The sequence below is a fragment of the Antechinus flavipes genome, chromosome 4 (assembly GCF_016432865.1).
Source record: "Antechinus flavipes isolate AdamAnt ecotype Samford, QLD, Australia chromosome 4, AdamAnt_v2, whole genome shotgun sequence".
NCBI lineage: Eukaryota > Metazoa > Chordata > Mammalia > Dasyuromorphia > Dasyuridae > Antechinus > Antechinus flavipes.
Genome location: NC_067401.1, coordinates 462096816 through 462115839, shown reverse-complemented (window position 1 = coordinate 462115839; position 19024 = coordinate 462096816). Strand labels below are relative to the sequence as shown.

General features: G+C 48.0%; 1 protein-coding gene across 3 annotated transcripts in view; it reads right to left on the bottom strand.

Annotated features, from left to right (window-relative positions):
- JAK1 (Janus kinase 1) overlaps positions 1–19024 on the bottom strand; it is a 143949-nt gene that overhangs the window by 5675 nt on the left and 119250 nt on the right. For 2 of the 3 annotated variants that reach the window (XM_051999500.1, XM_051999501.1), the window contains exons 11-21: positions 17402–17591; positions 16122–16228; positions 11619–11759; positions 11219–11306; positions 10546–10673; positions 7196–7331; positions 5011–5162; positions 3839–3989; positions 3617–3711; positions 2037–2229; positions 247–371 (exon numbers count right to left, since the gene is read on the bottom strand). In XM_051999500.1, the coding sequence (XP_051855460.1) occupies positions 247–371; positions 2037–2229; positions 3617–3711; positions 3839–3989; positions 5011–5162; positions 7196–7331; positions 10546–10673; positions 11219–11306; positions 11619–11759; positions 16122–16228; positions 17402–17591 (1506 nt within the window). The remainder of the gene's footprint in view (positions 1–246; positions 372–2036; positions 2230–3616; positions 3712–3838; positions 3990–5010; positions 5163–7195; positions 7332–10545; positions 10674–11218; positions 11307–11618; positions 11760–16121; positions 16229–17401; positions 17592–19024) is intronic. The other variant, XM_051999502.1, reaches the window with a different exon arrangement.

The following is a 19024-nucleotide window of genomic DNA, read 5'->3' as shown; positions in this document are numbered from 1 at the left end:
ACAATGTACAAGTCACTTCACTCTGTGGGCTCAATTTCTTTATCTGTAAAATGAACCGGAGAAGGAAATGGCAAACCACTCCAGTATCTTTGCAGAGAAAACCCCAAATGGGGTCACAAAGAGTCGGACAGGACTGAAAAATGGGAAGAGGACACGGGGCACATCGTTGCCCATTGATTTTGTTTACTATCCAAGGCAGAGCTAATTTCCCGGGGAAGAGGGCATCCAACAGGTCATCTTCCTTACCTTACAAATCTGAACTGCATACTTCAGCTGCTGTTTGAGGTTGATTTTGTTCTTATTCCTGGGAAGATATTCCTTAAGGCTCCCAGAAGGCAGGAACTCCATGATGAGCTTAATCCGATTTCCTCCTGATTTAAAAAAAAAAAAAAGTATAAGAATCTAAGATGGGAAATTCTGTTGTTCAATTAGCTCATTGGTCCCACTGGCTTCAACTGAACCATGAAAAATGAACCCAGGCGACCAGATTCGGAGTCAACTCGTTTTTAGATGATTAAGAAAATTAAATAAAATTTAAAGAAATTAAAGAGATGTTACCAGTGATAAATATAGTGTACATCCTTCAGACAGCAATAGGCTACTGCGAGACAGGGCTGGGGCCACTTAAGTACTTGAAGGAGGAGTTTTGGTCTGGCTAGAAACACTAGAGCCAGGAATACCTGAGATCAAATCTCCACTTGGGCATTCTACTGACCTTTTAAAGATCAGCTTCTTAACCATGAGCCTCAGTTTCCTCATTTACAAAATGAATATAATAAAAGTCTTCATCAACCAGAGCCCCAACAATGACCTGTTGGGCCTTGGTCTGGAACCTATTGTTGGCCAGTCAATGGGAGCCAGAGGGATTTGGGTATAAGGTCTGTCTTTAGGAAAGGAACCAAGACTGTAAACTCCAAGATATCAGGGAGATTTCAGTAAGCAAAATTTACATCCCTTTGGGAAGAGCACCTACAGGTAAGGGTATAATACTCTAGGGGAACAGAGAGAAGAGGAGGGAAGGGAAGGGGGAGTGGAAGGGAAAGGGCAAAGAGAAAGAGGAAAGAGGGAAGGGAAAGGAAATAGGCAAGGAGAAAGAGAGAGGAAAAGGGAAAGAGGGAGGGGAAAAGGAAAGGGGGAAGGAGAAGGGGAAAGGGAAAGAAAAAGGGAAAGGGGGAAGGGAAAAGGGGGAGGGGATGGGGACAAACAAAGGGGAAGAAAAAAGGAGGAAGGGAAGATGAAGAAGAAAGAGAAGAGAAAAGGGAAAAGAGGAGAGGGGAGGGGAAGAAAGGAAAAAGAAAAGGAACTCAGAGAGGAAGATATGAGAGACTAGATAACAAGAAACACCATCCATTAGCCATTATAGTAGTATCCCCGCCCCCGCCAGCCAGTTGCTGACTACCATGACCAAAGAAGAGAGCAATGAGAAATCCAACACTAAAAGCTTCCCCCCCAACCCCCGCCTTGGTTCCTTCATGTGTCCTGTCTTAGCTTGTCTACACCTAAGAGTTTACAGAGTTTCCCTTTCAATAGACTGTGAGTTCTTTTGGTGTCTTTTGTCTTTCTTTATGTCCTCGGGATTTAGTGAAGTTCCTGGCAAATAGTAGATGCTTAATAATTGCTTGTTCACTGATTCATTAATGCACTGATTTTTCTCTAACCAAGAGTAAGAAAGCCAGGCAAATAATCCAGTGTGGCTGTTCTGGGCTGAGCCATGCCAGTGGCATGAGAGTTTATTAATTCTCATTAACTCTTTGTTAACTGCTTAGGGGATTGCCCCTCCTCTTCCCCCTCCCCCCCCCCCCCCCGAGAAGCCTGCTAGCAGGAGGGCACCAGACATCCTGACAGGCTCTGAGTTAAATGCTGGTTTGACCAAGGCTTCAGGTCTTGCTTGGGGCCAGCCAGCAGAACCTAAGGCAAGCCACCTCCTCCAGGGAGGGGGACTTCATTCTGTCATAAGCACGAGGCTCAGCAGCCCCCCAGCCAATATTTAACCTTGACATTATGTGAACTCCCGCCCCCCCAGGAAGCCCCCGTACCATCCTCCGTACAGATCCCCTTGTACTTCACAATGTTTTCGTGATAGAGGTTCTTCAGGATTTCGATCTCCTTCTTCAGGTCGGCGATCTGGTTGCCCCCGCTCTCCGGCTTCAGGGACTTCACTGCGACCTGTTCCCCTGTGTTGTCCCCCTCGGGGTCGTACCTGCACAGTTCAACTTTCCCGAAGTGACCCTGGGTGATGGAGAGTGAGACAGGGGTGGGGGGAGAAGGGGAGAGGGAGGGGAGAAAAGGAGGAGGGAGGGAAGAGAAGGAAGAAGGAAGGCAGAAAGAGGAATGGGGACAAGGAAAGAGGGAAGAGAAAGAAGGGGGAGAGGGAGTGCGAGAAAGGGATTGGGGAGAGGGACAAGAGGAGGGGGAGAGGGGGAGAAGAGAGGAGAGAGAAGGGAGAATGGGAAAAGGAGAGAGGGACAAGAAGGAGGAAGAGGGGGAAGAAGGGGAGAGGGGGAGAAGCAGAAGAGAAGAAGAAGAGGGAAGATTGAAAGGGAAAGAGGGAGGGTAAGAGAAAGAGGGCAGAGACAGATTTAGATGCAAGCTTATATGCTGTTTCTCCTCCACAAGATTCCATCTCCCATCTCCACACCTTTGCACAGGATGGTCCCCCATGCCTGGAAAGCCTTTCCTCTTCACTCTACCTCTATTCTAGAGTCCCTGACTTCCTTCAAAGGTCACCGTCAGTACTCTATCAGAGACAGTGGTGTAGAACACCTGACTCAGGAAGGTCGGAGTTCAAATCCAGCTTGAGATGCTTCCTAGGCAAATCACTTAACTCCTGACTGTCTCAGTTTCCTCACCTGTAAAATGGGGATTATAATAGCACCTGCCTCCCAGGGTTATTGTGAGGATCAAATGTGATGATAATAATTGTAAAGCTTGGCACAAAGCAGGTGCTACATAAATGCTTATTCCCTCCCCTTTCCCAGTAAAAAAATGGTCAGGAAGAAGCCCAGCAAAACGCTCATCACCACAAACTGATCCAAAATGAGTCTGAAAAACAAACCTGATTGGATCATAAATTTAGAATGGAAAGGGATCTCAAAGGTCATGGATCAAATAAGATAACACTCATAAAGCATTTAGCACAGTGCTCGGCACACGGTGAGATGAGAAGTGCTTAAGAAATGCCAAAATCAAAACATAAATAAAAAATAAAATTAAAAATTAAAATTAAAAAAAATAAATTTAAGAAATGCCAATCCCTCTCCCCCGGAATCTGACTCCTCCATTTTATCAGGGTCACACAGCTAGGAGATGCCTATCCTTCCTGATTCCTGTTCCAACACTTCATCTGCTAGCTCCATCCCTAAAGAGATCCCAGAGTCACAGTTCATTGGCCTTTTGGAAGAGCAGCTCAGTCCAACAGAAAGAGCACTGGTGTAGGAGGTGGGACACCGGGGTTCCAGTCTTGATCCTAGTCTCTGCTGGCTGGGTATGTACCCACCTCCTCTCTCCCCACCTCCCATGGTTACTCTGAGTCCAAAATGGTGATGGATAAGAAACCCTCAAGGGTATGAAAACCACTGTCCGACAGAAGGGGTTCCTTTCCCCGCCGTGCTTTTACCTCTCCCAAGTCCCGGATCCTCTTCAAGAACCTTTTTTCAAAATGGGTGGGATCTACCTCAGTTGTTGGCTGTTTCTCTGAAAGGATATCTGGGTCTAGAAAAGCACAAAAGGAAAATCTTTGTAACTTTAAGCCATTTGCTGTTCCCCTGTTGAGACACAGGCTCTAATAAAGACTGGAGCTGGTCGGCTCCTTGGATCATCAGAGCTAAGAAAAACTTACTCTGTTCTTCTAGCCGATTGATGTCTCTCATGATGGCTCGGAAGAAGGGTCTCTGACTAGGGTCGTAGTTCATGCACTGAGTCATCAGGTCGGCCAACTCCTTGCACGAGGGCGTGACTGGCATAACTCGACCTTCATAAAATCGTTCTTTCTGCAAGAGACGATGAGGGGCAGCAGTGAGCTCCAGAACAGCAGAGATCCAAGGGAAGCCCTTACCCAGAATCCCTCGGGATGGAAGTTTCAGACATCCATCTGTCCCTTGTAACGCTAGTGCCTTCCCTTTGGAGATTACCTCCCTCTCACCCATCCATCTTGGATGTGATTTTAGGGCTGTCTCCCCCACTGGAAGACAATCTCTTGAAGGCAGGGGCTGTTTTTTGCCTTTCTTTGTCTCCCTAGCATTGAGCATAACATTGAGCACAATGGTTGGGTTCTGGAGCAAACGCTTTCCTTGGAATCCCACAAGCATCTTTGGGAGGGGAAAGCTTCCCCAACAGGGAAGGATATCTTTAAGCCATACAATACTTGCTTTCTATTCAACAGCTCGTCTCCTTTCCAACAGGAGCACTATGGAGCACTACTAGGCCCTCACAGTTGAACTTTTGTTTTATGTTACCCAGAGTCAGGCTTCTGTTTTACTTCCAAACAATTTCTCTCTCTTTCTTTTCTTTCTTTTCTTTTCTTTTCTTTCCTTTTCTTTTCTTTTCTTTCTTTTCTTTTCTTTTCTTTCTGTTCTTTCTTTCTTTCTTTCCCTTTCTTTTCTTTCCTTTTCTTTTCTTTTCTTTCTTTTCTTTTCTTTTCTTTCTGTTCTTTCTTTCTTTCTTTCCCTTTCTTTCTTCCTTCCTTCCTTCCTTCCTTCCTTCCTTCCTTCCTTCCTTTTCTTTTCTTTTCTTTTCTTTTCTTTCTTTCTCTCTCTCTCTCTCTCTCTCTCTCTCTCTCTCTCTCTCTCTCTCCCTCTCTCTCTCTCTCACACACACACACACACACACACTCGCACACATGTATGTCCTTCCAGCTTTCTTTCACATTTTTTAGCCTCCTTAATATATAAACTCCTTGAAGATAGGGATGTACCTGGCACAGAGTAAGTACATAATAAATGCTTGTAGGCCCATTGTCGGCTCCCCTAGAATGGCTCCTGGTACAGAACGATCCTTCATGGATCTACTTACCTCTGCTAGAGTCTTATCTTTTAAGGGGATCTCTCCATTGTAGCAGATCTCCCAGAGAGTTGTGCCGAAACTCCATTTATCAGCAGCCACGCTCAAGTTCTTGGAGTCGTCCACACACTCTGGGGCAATCCATGGAATCCGTTCCACACATTCTGACCAAAAAAAATATATAGATTCCCCCTCAAAGACAACGTTAAAATTCTTGTTTCTGAGATAAACACTCTGAAACTGACTTGAAAGGGCACAAAAATCCAGGCTCAAACCCTGCTTCTGAATCCACAGACTGCATGACCGTGGATGGGCACAGCCCCAGTTCTGTTGTCTGAAAACCTGGGAAAATACTCAAAGCATTATTATTTCTTCTTCTCCTTCATCTCCTTTGCTTCCTCCTCCTGCTCTTGCTCCCTCTTCCTTCTTTCCTTCCTCCTCTTCTTCCTCCACCTTCTCTTTCTCTTTCTCCTCTTCCTCCTTCCCCTTCTTGTTCTTCACCTCCTCCCCTTCCTCCTCCACCTTCTCTTTCTCCTCCTTCTTCTCTTCCTCCTTCCCCTTTTTGTTCTTCCCCTCCCCTTCCTCCTCTTCTTCCTCCTTCTCCTTCTTTGACCAATATAATGATCTCAATGACTTTGAAATTACAAAGTACCAGCCCCTACATTATCCAGACAAATCCTAAAGGTCATTCGGTCACCTCCTCATTTTAGAGATCAGACAACAGAGGCGCAGGGAGCACAAGTCCCTTGCCCAACATCACACAGGGATCAAGATGGCAGAACCCAAGTCCTTTGACTCAAAATCTACTGCGGAAGTCTTGTGCAGTGGGCAGGTTTCTTTAGGTTTAGTGTTTTGCGTCCACATGTGTAATTTTGGTGTGGGGCTCTGATGGAAAGCTGGTGCCTTCTGGGTAACTTACCATCTTTGAATCTCACCTGAGGAAGTCACATAGCCAACGTGTGACCTCAACAAATCTTGAACTCAAGTCTTTCTGATTCCAAGCTCTATCTCTATCCCCTACACCAGGCGTCCTCAAACTTTTTAAATAGGGGGCTAGTTCACTGTCCCTCAGACTGTTGGAGGGCCAGACTATAGTAAAATCAAAAGCTTTGTTTTGTGGGCCTTTAAATAAAGAAACTTCGTAGCCCTGGGGGAGGGGGATAATCGTCCTCAGCTGCCGCATCTGGCCCGCGGCCATAGTTTGAGGACCCCTGCCCTACACTATGCTGCCTCCCATGAGGTAGATGATATGATACATTCTTATTCCCATTCTTCAGATGAGGAAATCGAGGCAAACAATTTCTTAAAGTCCACACTTTTTTGTTAAATGACAGAGCTGCAATTTGAACTCAGATCTTTCAATCTTGAACCAATTCCTTTAGGTCCTAACCTAGTGCTCTCAAAAGGAGGTCTATGAATGTGGCTCTCGTGCCTTTCATTGCATTTGGAAGAGCATCCAGGATATCAATGATTAATACAAATTAAATACTTCAAAATGGCTCCTTAAATTGAATTGAATTAATGGAATTGAATTCATATTAATATGTAAACAAATAATTCAAATTAAATGGAATCAAATTCAAATTATTCAAATATATGTATACAAACAATTCAAATTAAATTGGATTGAATTCAAATTATTCAAATTAATATATGTATTTGTAAATGATTCAAACTGAACAGAATTCAAGTTATTCAATTCTACAATATAATGTATACAAGCAATCCAACTTCAATTAATTGAACTAAATTAGGTGTGAGCATGGCAGGGATCTGACCCATTTCACAGCCTTGTTCTGCGCAGGGTTTTCCCTCCGCATCAGAGCAGTCAGTGGGGATGATTTTCAGGGCGAGGCAGCCTGTTCTCACTGGCTCCCAACCATAGCCACCGCCCTGAGCTTTGTTTGCACCATTTCCTGGGCTTCTGGGATTTCACGAAGGCCTCTGAGAAGCCACTTGGGAGTGACTGAAAGGACGCATCCGCTGGGTCTGGGCTCTTTCCTCTTACAACATCATTGGCTTTAAAGAGGGATAAGGGAAGCGAGAGCGACTTTCAAAATGAACCCAGCAAAGATAGGATTCCTGGAGAAGATGCTGGGGGGGCTTTTTTGGAGGCATCCCCTGGCCCCCCAAAGAAATAAAACCTAGCTCCTCTCCACGCCCCGATCAGGCTGAAGGAGATGCTGGGCAGACGTACCCTGGCGGGAGAGCACGGTGATGGGGATGCCGGGATCGCTGAGCTTGATGAAGGGGCTGCACTCCCCATCCAGGCCCTCTCTGGCCAACAGCACGTTCTTGGCACACACGTTGCCGTGGACTAAATCTTTGTCCTCCTGCAGAAAGAGAGAGACCCGGGTGAGCCGGCGGCCACCACGAAGACTGTTTGCAACTCCCGGGAGAGAGGAGGTCTCCGGGGAGACTTGGAGACATTCTAGCTGGACTCTGCTTTAAGTGTTGGGGTGATGTGGTCCATCAAGAATGAAGAAGGGACCCTGAAACTCTAAAACTCCTTGAAGGAGAAATTCTCCTTGGACTCTGCCTCAGTGAGGGACCCCGCCCGAGGGAAACAAGATAAACGGCTTCATTCTGTTATCTAGGTGGAGTTGGTTCAGTCCTAAGCTAAAGGATTCTAACCCCATTCAATTAAAGATCTATTCAACCCCAACCACCAGCTTCTTTGGGAGGGGGAGCAGGCCTCCCTTGCAGCCAGAGACCTCCATATAAAAATGGCAAGTAAAAACTCATTTCTTTGCAGAGGTTCTAGACATGCCAGCTTTGCCCTGCCACGCCAAGGAAGCTGCTGCCCACTGGATAATATTCTCTTCCAGTGTCATCCTCTCATCCTCACCTATTTCCCTAATGAGATTTATTGTCTCTCTGTCGGGATTTCTAACCTTACTTCCAATCCCTATAATAAATCTTTTATCAATCTAGGTTTTTGGGTTTGTAAATTTCTTTACAGAGCCTCCAGAAGGGGGTTCCCCAAACCCTCTACCCTTGTGCCGAATCCCACGGGGGTGCAGGGGAGCCAAACTTCTCCATCTGGTTCCCTGAACCCTGAACCTGCCACTAGACCTTATCATTTAACTCCCTGACCACCAGAAACCCTGATCTCATTTTGTTTCCCTAAATCTAGACCTTATCATTTGGTTCCCTATGAAAGGGACCAATTTTCATAGTACCATATCATCAACTACTACTTCTACCCAAAAGGAAAGATTATTAAATCTTACTTCTTATCCTTTATAATCTCCATAACACTAATTCTACTAATCGTATATTAAAGACCTCAAATTACTCATCAAGAGCAGGACATGGAGTCAGGACAGTTTGGGTCAAGTCTGGCTTCTGATAAATGCTAGATGTTTGATCCCAGGTGGGTCAGGTCACCTGACACCAGAAGGATCATGTGACCGAAGCCTCAGGGCTGGAAGAAACCCAAAAGCCATCTCCTCCAACCCCTTCTTTTCACTAAATAGGAAACTGAGGCCCAGAGGGAGCAAAGCTTCAGTTGCTACAGATGAGTTGGAGAAGCGCCAATCAACACAGGTTGGCTGAGGACTCCAAACCAATGAGCTCTCAAGTCCAATTGTGTTTGTTATTTTTTTAAAGCTGAAGATGGAGAGGTCAAGAGTCTGCTAAAGAATATGGGAAATGGCAGGCTAGAACCTGAAGCACTCCTGAGGCCCTTCTGCTAGTTCTCCATCCCCTGCCCCTACTTCCTTGGGCAATTGTTAGCTCCTGGGCCAGGAACATGCAGCCCGGAGGGGGAGGCACACAAATCCTGCTCGCTCTTGGTGACCTCTCAGCAGCCTCAAACGCCTGAGCATCCTGCCTTGCCCCCACTTCTCTCTAGGGGTCTGCTCTTCCTCTTCCCTGCCGACTGCTCCTTCTCCCTCTCCTCCTCCAATGGCCCCTGGATCACGCTCCTGACCATGACTCTGTCAGAGGCTTTCTTGTCTTTCCTCACTCTACGTTCCCTCTTGCTGATCTCCTGAGCCCTTTGGTCTATGCTGGTGACTCAAAGTCAGTCTCTCCTCCTTGTTGCTCTCCTGAGCTCCAGCCCCACATCACTTTTCTGCCTTATCTTTGGCCCTGTAGTCTTCAAGCCAGTGGCCTCCAGGCCATCCCAGAATGAGATCCTCCCTCTCTCAGCTGCAGGCATTCTCATGGCCGGCTCCCATACTCTCCTCCTCCTCTGCTCCAATACTGACTTTCCTGGCTTCCTCTAAGACCCAAGTAAAGTCCTCTATTTTACTAGAAGCCTTCCCCAATGCCTCTTAATTCTAGTGTCTCCCTTCTGCCCCTTATTTCCTCTCTATCTTGTCTGTAGCTTGTTTGTGCATATTTGTTTGCATGTTGTCTTCCCCATTAGATAATAAGTTGCTTTAGTTCAGGGACCATCTTTTATCCCTTTTTGTATCCTCGGGGCTTGTCATAGTGCCAGGCACAGAACAGGTGCTGAACAAAATTGCTTGACATCAGCAACTGCCTTTTTATTTCAAACTGAATGTTCCTTAGGTATCTTAAGCGCAATGTACTGAAAACAGAACTCATTTTTCCCCAGCATCCAAAATCCTCTTTCACACTCTCCTATTACTGTTGTTCCAGCACCCTGGTTTTCAACTTGGGCGTCATCCTCAGCTCTTCACTCTGTCTCTTATCCCAGCTGAAATCCAATCAATTCCCAAGATTTATTGTCCCTATATCTCCACAACATCTAACCTCTTCCCTTCTCTCTCTCTCTCTCTCTCTCTCTCTCTCTCTCTCTCTCTCTCTCTCTCTCTCTTTCTCTCTCTCTTTCTCCTCTCTCTTTCTCCTCTTTCTGTCTCTGTCTCTCTCTCTTCTTTCTGTTTCTCTCTGCCTGTTTCTCTGTTTCTCTCTGCATGTTTCTCTGACTCTCTCAGTCTGTCTGTCTGTCTGTCTGTCTCCCCCCTCCCCTCCCATCTCTTTCTCCTAGAAACATTATCATGCAGAGCCCACCATAAAAACCACAACCCTGCCCATATTTATTCTAGTCAAAACCATAACTAAGGCAAAGAGAATGGGGCTTTGCTTCAAGGCCCTAATCTGCTACATTTTTCCCAACAATCTTAGTTCTCTGGAACTATGCCAAAGTAAACGTGCTCTTTCCCTGGAGTCCACCTTCTTCCCAGCACTTTCTCCAGCGGGTTGCCCTATAAGGCTGCATCTTACTTGGGCAAATTTAGCCCAGGATCATGCTGTTGCACTGCATGGGGCAGCAGTAGGTAGGGGGAGAGTGACTTATTCTCTGCCCCCATTCTCTTCCCCTTTATCTCTTTCCCAGAGTTGCGTGACGTGACTGACTTCTGCAATCCCACTCTACGCCCCCACTCAGCCCTACGCCTGGCGCTCAAACGCCTATGCCCAGGTCTGGAGCCACTTTGGAGGTTCCCCATAGTCCTCCTGGCCAGTCTCTCCTCCTGCCCATCCCACCATGGAGAGAAACGACCAGACGCAGGGCTTTTGCTCACTGAATGCTTAGGAAGCCAGCTCAGGGTGAGCCCAGCCGGGGTTTGCTCTTACCAAGTAACTCAGCGCGCTGGCCAGCTGTTTGGCCACCTTAAACTTCCAGGGCGTGGTGAGCAGCTCGCTTTTCCGATGCATGAAGAGGTCCAGGGGCCCGAACTCCATGTACTCCTCCACCATGATGTCTGAGGGCACAAGACAACAGGTGACTGCTGGGATCCTGACTGCCCAGCGGGCACAACCCCCACCCCCCAACCTCGCACAACCCCCACCCTCCCTCCCCAACCTCGGCCTCAGAAGCCTCAGTAGTCGCTGGCATTCCCCAGACTTTATGGACACGGATTCCTTTCAGCCTCGTCACGATCCCGTAAGGGAAGCACGCTGTGACGTCACAGATGAAGCAGCTAAGGTTGCCTCCCAGAGGGAAAGTGGCTCGCTTAGGGTCACAAAGCTAGTTAGTGACAGAGGCAGGACTTGAGCCCAGGTCTTCCTCTCTGGCCACTTTGCACACACTGTTTCCCTGGAGTCCAGGCTGACAGAAAGAACTCCCCCTGGAAGTCTGTGCTGGAGCCCCAGCTTCACGGTTGAGGACCCAGAACACAACTGGGGCCTCATTTCTCCCTATGCAAATTAAGAATAAATAACTGTCTTCCCATAACTCCTGGGGATAGTGGGGGCAGAGAGGGGGCCCCTCCAGGGCAGGAGCCCCTGCGCAAAAGAGCCAACTCACTTTCCACGTCGCGGACACAGACGCCGTAGAGGTACACGATGTGCTTGTGGGACACTTGCCTCATCATGCTGGCCGCCTCGAAGAAAGCCTGATGGGAAATCGGAGGGGTGGGGGTGGGGAGGCGAGATCAGAATGCCGGCAGGGGCGGCCACAGCCCCAGGAACCGCCCCCCCCCCAGTGTCTTGTTCCCCATGACGTTCCCAGCAAGCGCGCCCCACATACACTCGTGCAGTACTCAGGGACACACGTGTACACTGCTGTGGGCTGGGGCTGCAGCCCGGCTCCAGGACACCCCTGAGACCAAAGGCCCGCAGGGCGAAGGGCCCAGGATGCACCAGGCCCGGACGTCAGGGCATCCTGGGCGGCCAGTGAGGGGAGGGCACCTGGGGGAGGTACTTGCCAGAGAAATGTCCCTGTGACTGGGGTCCAAGACCTTGAGGATGACTTTCATTTTTTTCTCGTCGGAGCTGCCTTCGTCGTCCTTGTAATCCAGGGTCCCCGAATAGATCTGGGTGCGAGTGCCTCGTCCCATGTGTTCTCCCTAAACAAAGCCAACGGGACAAAGGAGGGCTCAGAGAGCAGGGAGGACCACGGGCTCGGGCCTTGGGGAGGAGCGAGGGTGGAGGCAGGGGGGGGGGCCGCAGGGGCCCAGGGGCATCAGCGCTGCTGAGTCCCACAAAGCCTTGAGGGCAAGGATGGCATGGTGGGCAGCTGCCAGCTCTGTCGAGGGCACTGCCAGCCTCAAAGAGAGCCGAGCCAGCCTGCCTGGGGCCCCCGAAATGACCAATGACCAAAGGAACACAACGCTGACCTCATCTACCTTCCCCAAATGCTTCCCGACTCCCGATCCATCAAGCTGGATGAGGGCGGGCAAAAGGAGGGAATGGGCACTTATCTGTCACCCGCTGCCTGCCCGGGGGGTCACAAATGTTACCTCTGATCCCCACCACAGCCCTCCAGGGGTGATCTTCTTATCCCCATTTTAAAATCAAAGAAATTAAGATGATCAGAAGAGAAGTGACTTGCTCAGGATCACACAGCTGGCAAGTGCCTGAGCTGAATTTGAATTCTTGGTTCTGAAGTTTACTATCTGTGTGATCTTGGACAAGTTGCTTCCATACTCTGAGCCTCAGTTTCCTCATCTGTAAAATGGGAGGGATCGGACTAAATGACCTCAAAGGTCTCTTTCGCCTTTTCCACAGCCTGAGTACTGTGAGCTATCCTCGACCACTTTGCCCCTTCGCCTACCATGGCTCACACCTTACCAGTCTTACGCCTTGGGTCGCCCTGACCTCAGGAGTGCTAAACGGCACTTGGAGAAAGTGTCCAGCTATAACCCCATCATCAATCTCCACCAGGAGCCAATCATTTCCTCTCTCTCATCTCCCTGGGCTGTTTGTCTACAGGGCTAGTAAACATCAGAGGCAGGAATCAAACTAGTCTGGACCCCTACCTCCTGCACCACACCGCCCGGGGGCTTTGCACACACAGAACAGACAGTCTTTGTGGCTTAACCAGTTTTCTGGAAGGAGATAAGGGCTCCCAAAGAGGCATTTCTTCCACATGGCTCATTCTCTGGCAAACCGGATTAATTCGGGCGCCCATGGCCTCCTGCCCTGACATCTTTCCAGGTTATCGAGTACATGCCTCTTACTTAGGCAGGCTCACTGGGGGGTTATGGGAAGTCACATGGCGGCAGCGCCCAGAAAGGCCGTGGCGAGGTCGGTGTCATTATCATCCCCGACATGGTCCTGAAGCCACAGCCAACTCAGGCTCTACTGGATAAGACTGTTGGTGGCACAGGTTTGTTTCAGGAAGGAGTTTGATGAGAATATCAGCTTTGGGAGTTGAGGGTGGGGCCATCCCTAAGTCCCCTGGAGGAATCAGTCCAAGAAAGGCCTGAGAACAAGATGGAGCGGGGCACGTAGAGTGGACTTGAACCCTGCTTTCCTGCCGTACAAATTGGGGTTACTTCAAATAGACCATCTGATTTCTCTGGCCTCCAGAAGAGGAAAAGGAGGAAGGTGGATGCTCAACATAGTGGGCGAGGGATGCTTCAGTCAGTCAGTCAGTCAGAGCCAATGAGCAATTATTAAACTCTTACTGTATACCAGGCACTTTGCGAAGCACTAGAGATACAAAAAGAAAGGTTTCAAAAGGTTCTCTGTTCTTGAGGAGCTCACATTCTAATGGAGGAAACACCATGAATATAAATAGACACAAGATCTAGACAGATCACATGGAATCTCCGAGGGACGCCTGCAGCAGATGCAGGGATCTCATTCAGAAGGGGGGTCTGGAGCTTGAGGAAGCCAGAGAAACTAAGAGGCAGAGATGAGAAGGGACACCATTCCGGGAACGGGGCAGAGGCTCCAACACTTCAGGATGTCAAAGACATTTCATCAGGATGGGTAGTCCTTTCACAAGACTGATCGCGACCCTTCCAAGATACCAGGTCATTGTGGTGAAAAAATTAATCCCCTGTAGCCAACCTGCTAATGAGTTGTTGGATGAGGTCTGTCCTACGTTGGCCAACACATAATCTACTGCCAGGCTTCTGCTAGATATTAGTAAGCATTTATTAAGCACCTACTATGTGCCAGGTACTGTGCTAAGTGATTTCTAAACGTCTCATGGGATCTTCATAACAGCCGGGGAAGGTAGGTCCTGTTTCTATCTCCATTTTACAGCTGAGGAACCTGAGGTAGACAATCTAAGGGACTTGCCAAGAGTCACCCAGCTGGCAAGCATCTGAGGCAGGATTTGAATTCAGATCTTAACTCCAGTATTCTGTACTGTAAAGAGGTGGGGAAGAATAGGAGAGAGGGGAGGGGGAGGAAAAGACTCTAGTGGGAACTGAAAGTGAGGAAAAAAATCAATCAAATGTTTGAAGAGTCACAAGCAGGTTCTTCCATTCCTGCCTTGACTCCTCTCTGGCAGATGAACTGGACTTGACCGGCCTCCGTCTGCCCGTCCATTTTCTGTCTGTGTGTCCGTCTGTCATCTGTCGGTTTCTCCATTTTCCTTGGAGCCGGGAGGCTACATGACCTTGTTACGAGCTGTGCTCCCAAGCCCAGGAGATGTAATCTAACTCCTTATTCGCAGGAACGCTTGCGCGTCTGCCTTCAGAGTAATGGGTAAGAATCGTGCTTAATTCCAAGAAGCCATGTTTAGGGAGGCCCAAGATTCTTGGAACTGCCCCCAATGTCCACATGCTTGCCACTACTCATTCAACAATTATACTCTCTCTCCCCTAAGCAAATTAATTAATGATAATCAACAAGGCCAGCTTCTCTGTGGCCTAATTACCTAAAGGTTAGAGATTTTGAGATATACGAGTGGAAGGGGAAGGCCCATTTGTCCCCGATTTCTTCCGAGAGCACTTTTCATGGAATCGCAGAACCCGTCTGGACCAACCCATCCTGGCACAAGTCCCCAAGTCAACAAGAGCCTTCACTGAAACACTTTTTCTGAAGAGAAATTTCCCTCCGGGGAGAGTGGACAATGGATTTTGTTAACAAAGCGGGAAGACCAGCTTTATTTGGGGCTCTTATTGCTATGGTGGTCCGAGCTGGGACAGGGAGAGTACCCTACAGCTGCTGTACCAGGGCTGGAGGAGCTATGGAGCTGAAGGTCAGGAGGCTGGTCCACTTAGGGACCAGGCCTAAGAGGAAAAGGAAATGGAGGACAATCACTTATAGGAAGCACGAGGGAAAAGGAAACACAAAAAGCCAGTGGAAAGTGCGAGGTTCCCCGAGAAAAGCTATTGCTCCCCAGGGAAGGGAAGCGTTTTGCCCAGATTCGTAGTCTAATAAGTAGCAAATGTAGACTTTCAACCGAGGTTCCAAATCCACCGTTCTTTCTCCATGCTGCAAATAGGAAAAGTTGTATTTTCCAGCACTTGAGGCAAAGGAACGGAGGTGAGAGCGATGAACGAGGAGTTAGGAGCGTTAACTCACTGTGTGATTTTGACCAAAGCTTCCATTCTGGGCTCAGGCTCCTCATCTGAAAATCAGGGATGGACCCACATGACTTCCAAAAGGTCTTCCAGCTCTATCATTCCGTGCTCTACGCTGGGACACAGAGAAGGTCCTTGGCCAAAATCAGTTACCTCGAAGCTAATTCACGGTGATCCAAATCTTCTCCATCTTTTAAGTCTTTGTTAACTAAAGCTCTGAGATGCAGAGTTAACTTTTTTTCCCTCAGAAAGATTCCTCAAGAAATCCAGAATAACGTCCCACGAGCCAGTGGATTCTTTCCAGATTACTCCTTCTCAGCACCACTACGACCTCATTGGCAAGCCTCGGGTCATACACGGCGAGCTGGAGGGGATTTCCCACGTCAATAGATCTTCATTATTTTACAAAGAGTTTTCTTTGTAATAAGTCTATGAGTAATGACTGGCACCGGTAAGCTATTAATAAATGCTTTATCAATGGATCTGCCTGGATAGACAAGAACGGGAGGTATTATTATTTCTATTTTGTAGATATGGAAACTGAGGCTGACAGAAAATCAATGGGGCTTTTGTGGGGCCAGCTGTGAGAGGCGGTGGAGATGTACTCGATCTGTAGAGACAGGTCTTGGATTCAAATCTTGTGTGATCTCACACTGTGAACATCTGGGCTTTATTTTCCTCATCGGTAAATGAAAGGGCTGGACTCCACGGCCCTCGGTGCGTTCTATCTCTCAATCGATGATCTCACGATCCTTGATACCTGAAGTGTTGACATTTGTTCTTCTAGGATTGGAAAGGGACCAACCCAAGCCGATTTCATTCCAGCGGGAAATAAAGCCCTATTGTTCGCTCTCCCACAAAATGTCCCCGAAGGAGGGGAGAGATTCAGCCCAAAGCTGATGGAGAGATCGGCCAGACTGGCGAGGGAGAACGGAGGGAACGTACCTGGATGATGTCTTCCTTGAGAATCCGATGGAAACTCAGCTGGCTCATGGTGTAGACCGGCAGGCACTCCTGGGCCTTCTTGGTGGCCACGAGCAGGTTAGAGATTTCTGGAGAAGAGGGAGAACACACACCCGTTATACTGGAAAGCCGACTTTCAGCTCCATTAGAACCCAAGATGTCACTAATTTTGGAGGGGACAAAGCAGGAGCCGTGAAGGACGTGAAGTAAAAACAGAAGGTCGTGTTCCCGGACTTGGAGTATTGAAGGGAATACACATACAGAAAACATACTTCCATACACATTTATACATCTGTGTGCTAAAAACAGTCAAAGCTAAAACAGGTCCTCCCTCAGGGATCCTGCGTTCTGTTGGACCATAGCGCACGCGCGTGTGTGCGTGTCTGTGTGTGTGTGTGCATATAATCCCATAGCAAATGTCCATTTATCTGTCATATTTGTATTAATTTATCCTATGTGAATTTGTGGATACATACTAACACACGTATGCATACAGATTCACCGTCTGTGGAGCCACCGAGCCGCCCCCGAGAGCTCACGACAAACACGGACATTTCATCATAAAAACAAAGACTAAAACTCCTCCGTGTCAGTGCCCCATCATCCAGGCAAGAGCCTTGGGAGCTGTTTGAGCTTTGACTATGTTGTAAGCTTTGTTTTTGTGTCCCCAGCATCCATCACGGCGCCCGGCAAACAGCAAGTGCCTAATAAATGTTGGAACTGAATTGATTTGCTGAATGCTTAGCCAAATACCCTGTCCTGTGAGGGAGCAAAAGGATAAGTACACAAAAGGTACTCACTAGGGAATGTCTGTAAGGAGATCCCGGGCTCCCAGAATCTCAGGGCTGGATGGGATCCCAGAGACCACCCCGAACAAGGATCCCCTCTCTAACCTCCCCCGCCAGTGGATTCCGAGCCCGTGCTCAAGAGATCTTTAGAGAAGGGTATGTACTCACTCTGGGAGGGAGGGAGTGAAAGAGGAAGGAAGGAAAGAAGGGAGGGAGGGAGAGAGGGAGAGAGGAAAAAAGAAGGAAGGGAGGGAGGAAGGAAGGAAGGAAAAAGGAAAGAAGGAGAGAGAAAGAAGGAAGGAAGGAAGAGAGGAAGGGAGAGAGGGAGGAAGGAAGAAGGGAGGGAGAAAAACAAAGGAAAGAAAGAAGGAAGAAGGGAGGAAGGAAGAAAGGAAGGAAGAAGACAGAATGGAAGGAGGGAGGAGGAGAGAAAGGAAGGGAGGGAGAAAAGGGAAGTCTCCCCACTAACCATACCTCTCGGTTTAGGCTGGCAGCATTTCTTTAGGACGAAGCTGATGTTGTCCGTTTTCAGGATCTGCTTTTTGAGATGGTCCATGAGGCCTTTGAGAGAGGGGAACACTCGATCGGAGCCGTGCAGGGAGTATTTGCCCTTCTTCACCTCAATCTGGAAGTTCTTGTACTGTTTCTGGCTCGTGAGCATCTGCTATTGGGAGAATAACAACCACTGTGTGAATACTCCGCCGTGTTCAAAGGGATCTGAGAGAAGGGTTTCATCATCTGCAGCCCTAGCCTCGGGCCTGGGAGTTCTCAGTCACTTGATTTCCCCTCTCTTTGCCTTTGCCCTGGCTGTGCCTCATGCCTGGATTGCCATCTCTCCTCATGGAATCCCTGTGTTTCTTCAAGACTAAGCCCAAGCCCTACTTGCTTTCTGCCAAGGCTGTTTCCTGCTCTCCCGCCTACTAGTGTGTCTTCTTCTGGGTGAGCCCCTTCCATCGGCTTGGGCATGTATTCTGTCTCTACTTCTCCTGTCATCTAGAAGAGTAGAATGTAAGCCTCCCAAGGACATGGTGACTGGTGGCACGTGGGAAGCGCCGAATATATGCTTGTGGTTGGATGAACAAGAGCTCGCTGAATTAAATGGGATGGAAATGACTGATTTCTTTGGGGTCTGGACCAATGATGTCACTGGGGTGGAGAACTAAGGGTGAGAAAAGTCTCCCTTCAGCCCAGATGAGCCCAGATGAAAGAAAGAAAGAAAGAAAGAAAGAAAGAAAGAAAGAAAGAAAGAAAGAAAGAAAGAAAGAAAGAAAGAAAGAAAGAAAGAAAGAAAGAAAGGAAAGAAAGAAAGAAAGAAAGAAAGAAAGAAAGAAAGAAAGAAAGAAAGAAAGAAAGAAAGAAAGAAAGAAAGAAAGAAAAGAATCCAAAACATCCAGACTTGACCTCTCCCACAGACAGAACAGTCAGGGATTCACTGAATCTCATTAAAGTTCCACTAACTTTCCTCCAAAGACTAAGAGAGTTGCATATGACAAGTCCAAGCACTTCATTAAGCGAGCAAACATTTGCCACCCAAGCCAGAATACAGGCAATCCGAAAAGAGCACTGATATGGGAACTGCTGGCTTTGGCGCTTCCAAGCTACGGGCCCTCAGGTTCATCGGCTAACCTTGTTTTCTCATCTGTAAAATGGGCTTGTATATGAACCACCTTCATTCAATCTCAAAATTATTTTAAGGCTCAAATGAGATAATGCATGTAAAGCACTTTCATAACCCTTAAAGCTCAGCCCATATGTCAGTCACTTATTATTCACATAATAAAGCACTTTTTATGATAATTTCGGTGGATTGCTGTGAGATCGGTACCATCAGCATTTTTATCCTGGGAAGGATGGTCCAGTGGAGAGAGCTCTGACTAGACCTGGATTCAAACCTCACATCTAATGCTCATTACTCACATGACTTTGGGTCATATGTGTGAATCACATGGGCCTCAGTTTCCTCATCTGTAAAATGAGGGGGGGGCTCTGTTACCCCTCCCAGTTCTAGATATAGGATGTCTACTGGAGATTTGCCCGGAGTCCCAGAGTTTACACATGTCAGAGGTGAGATTGGGCACAAAACTGGGCGACTTCCAG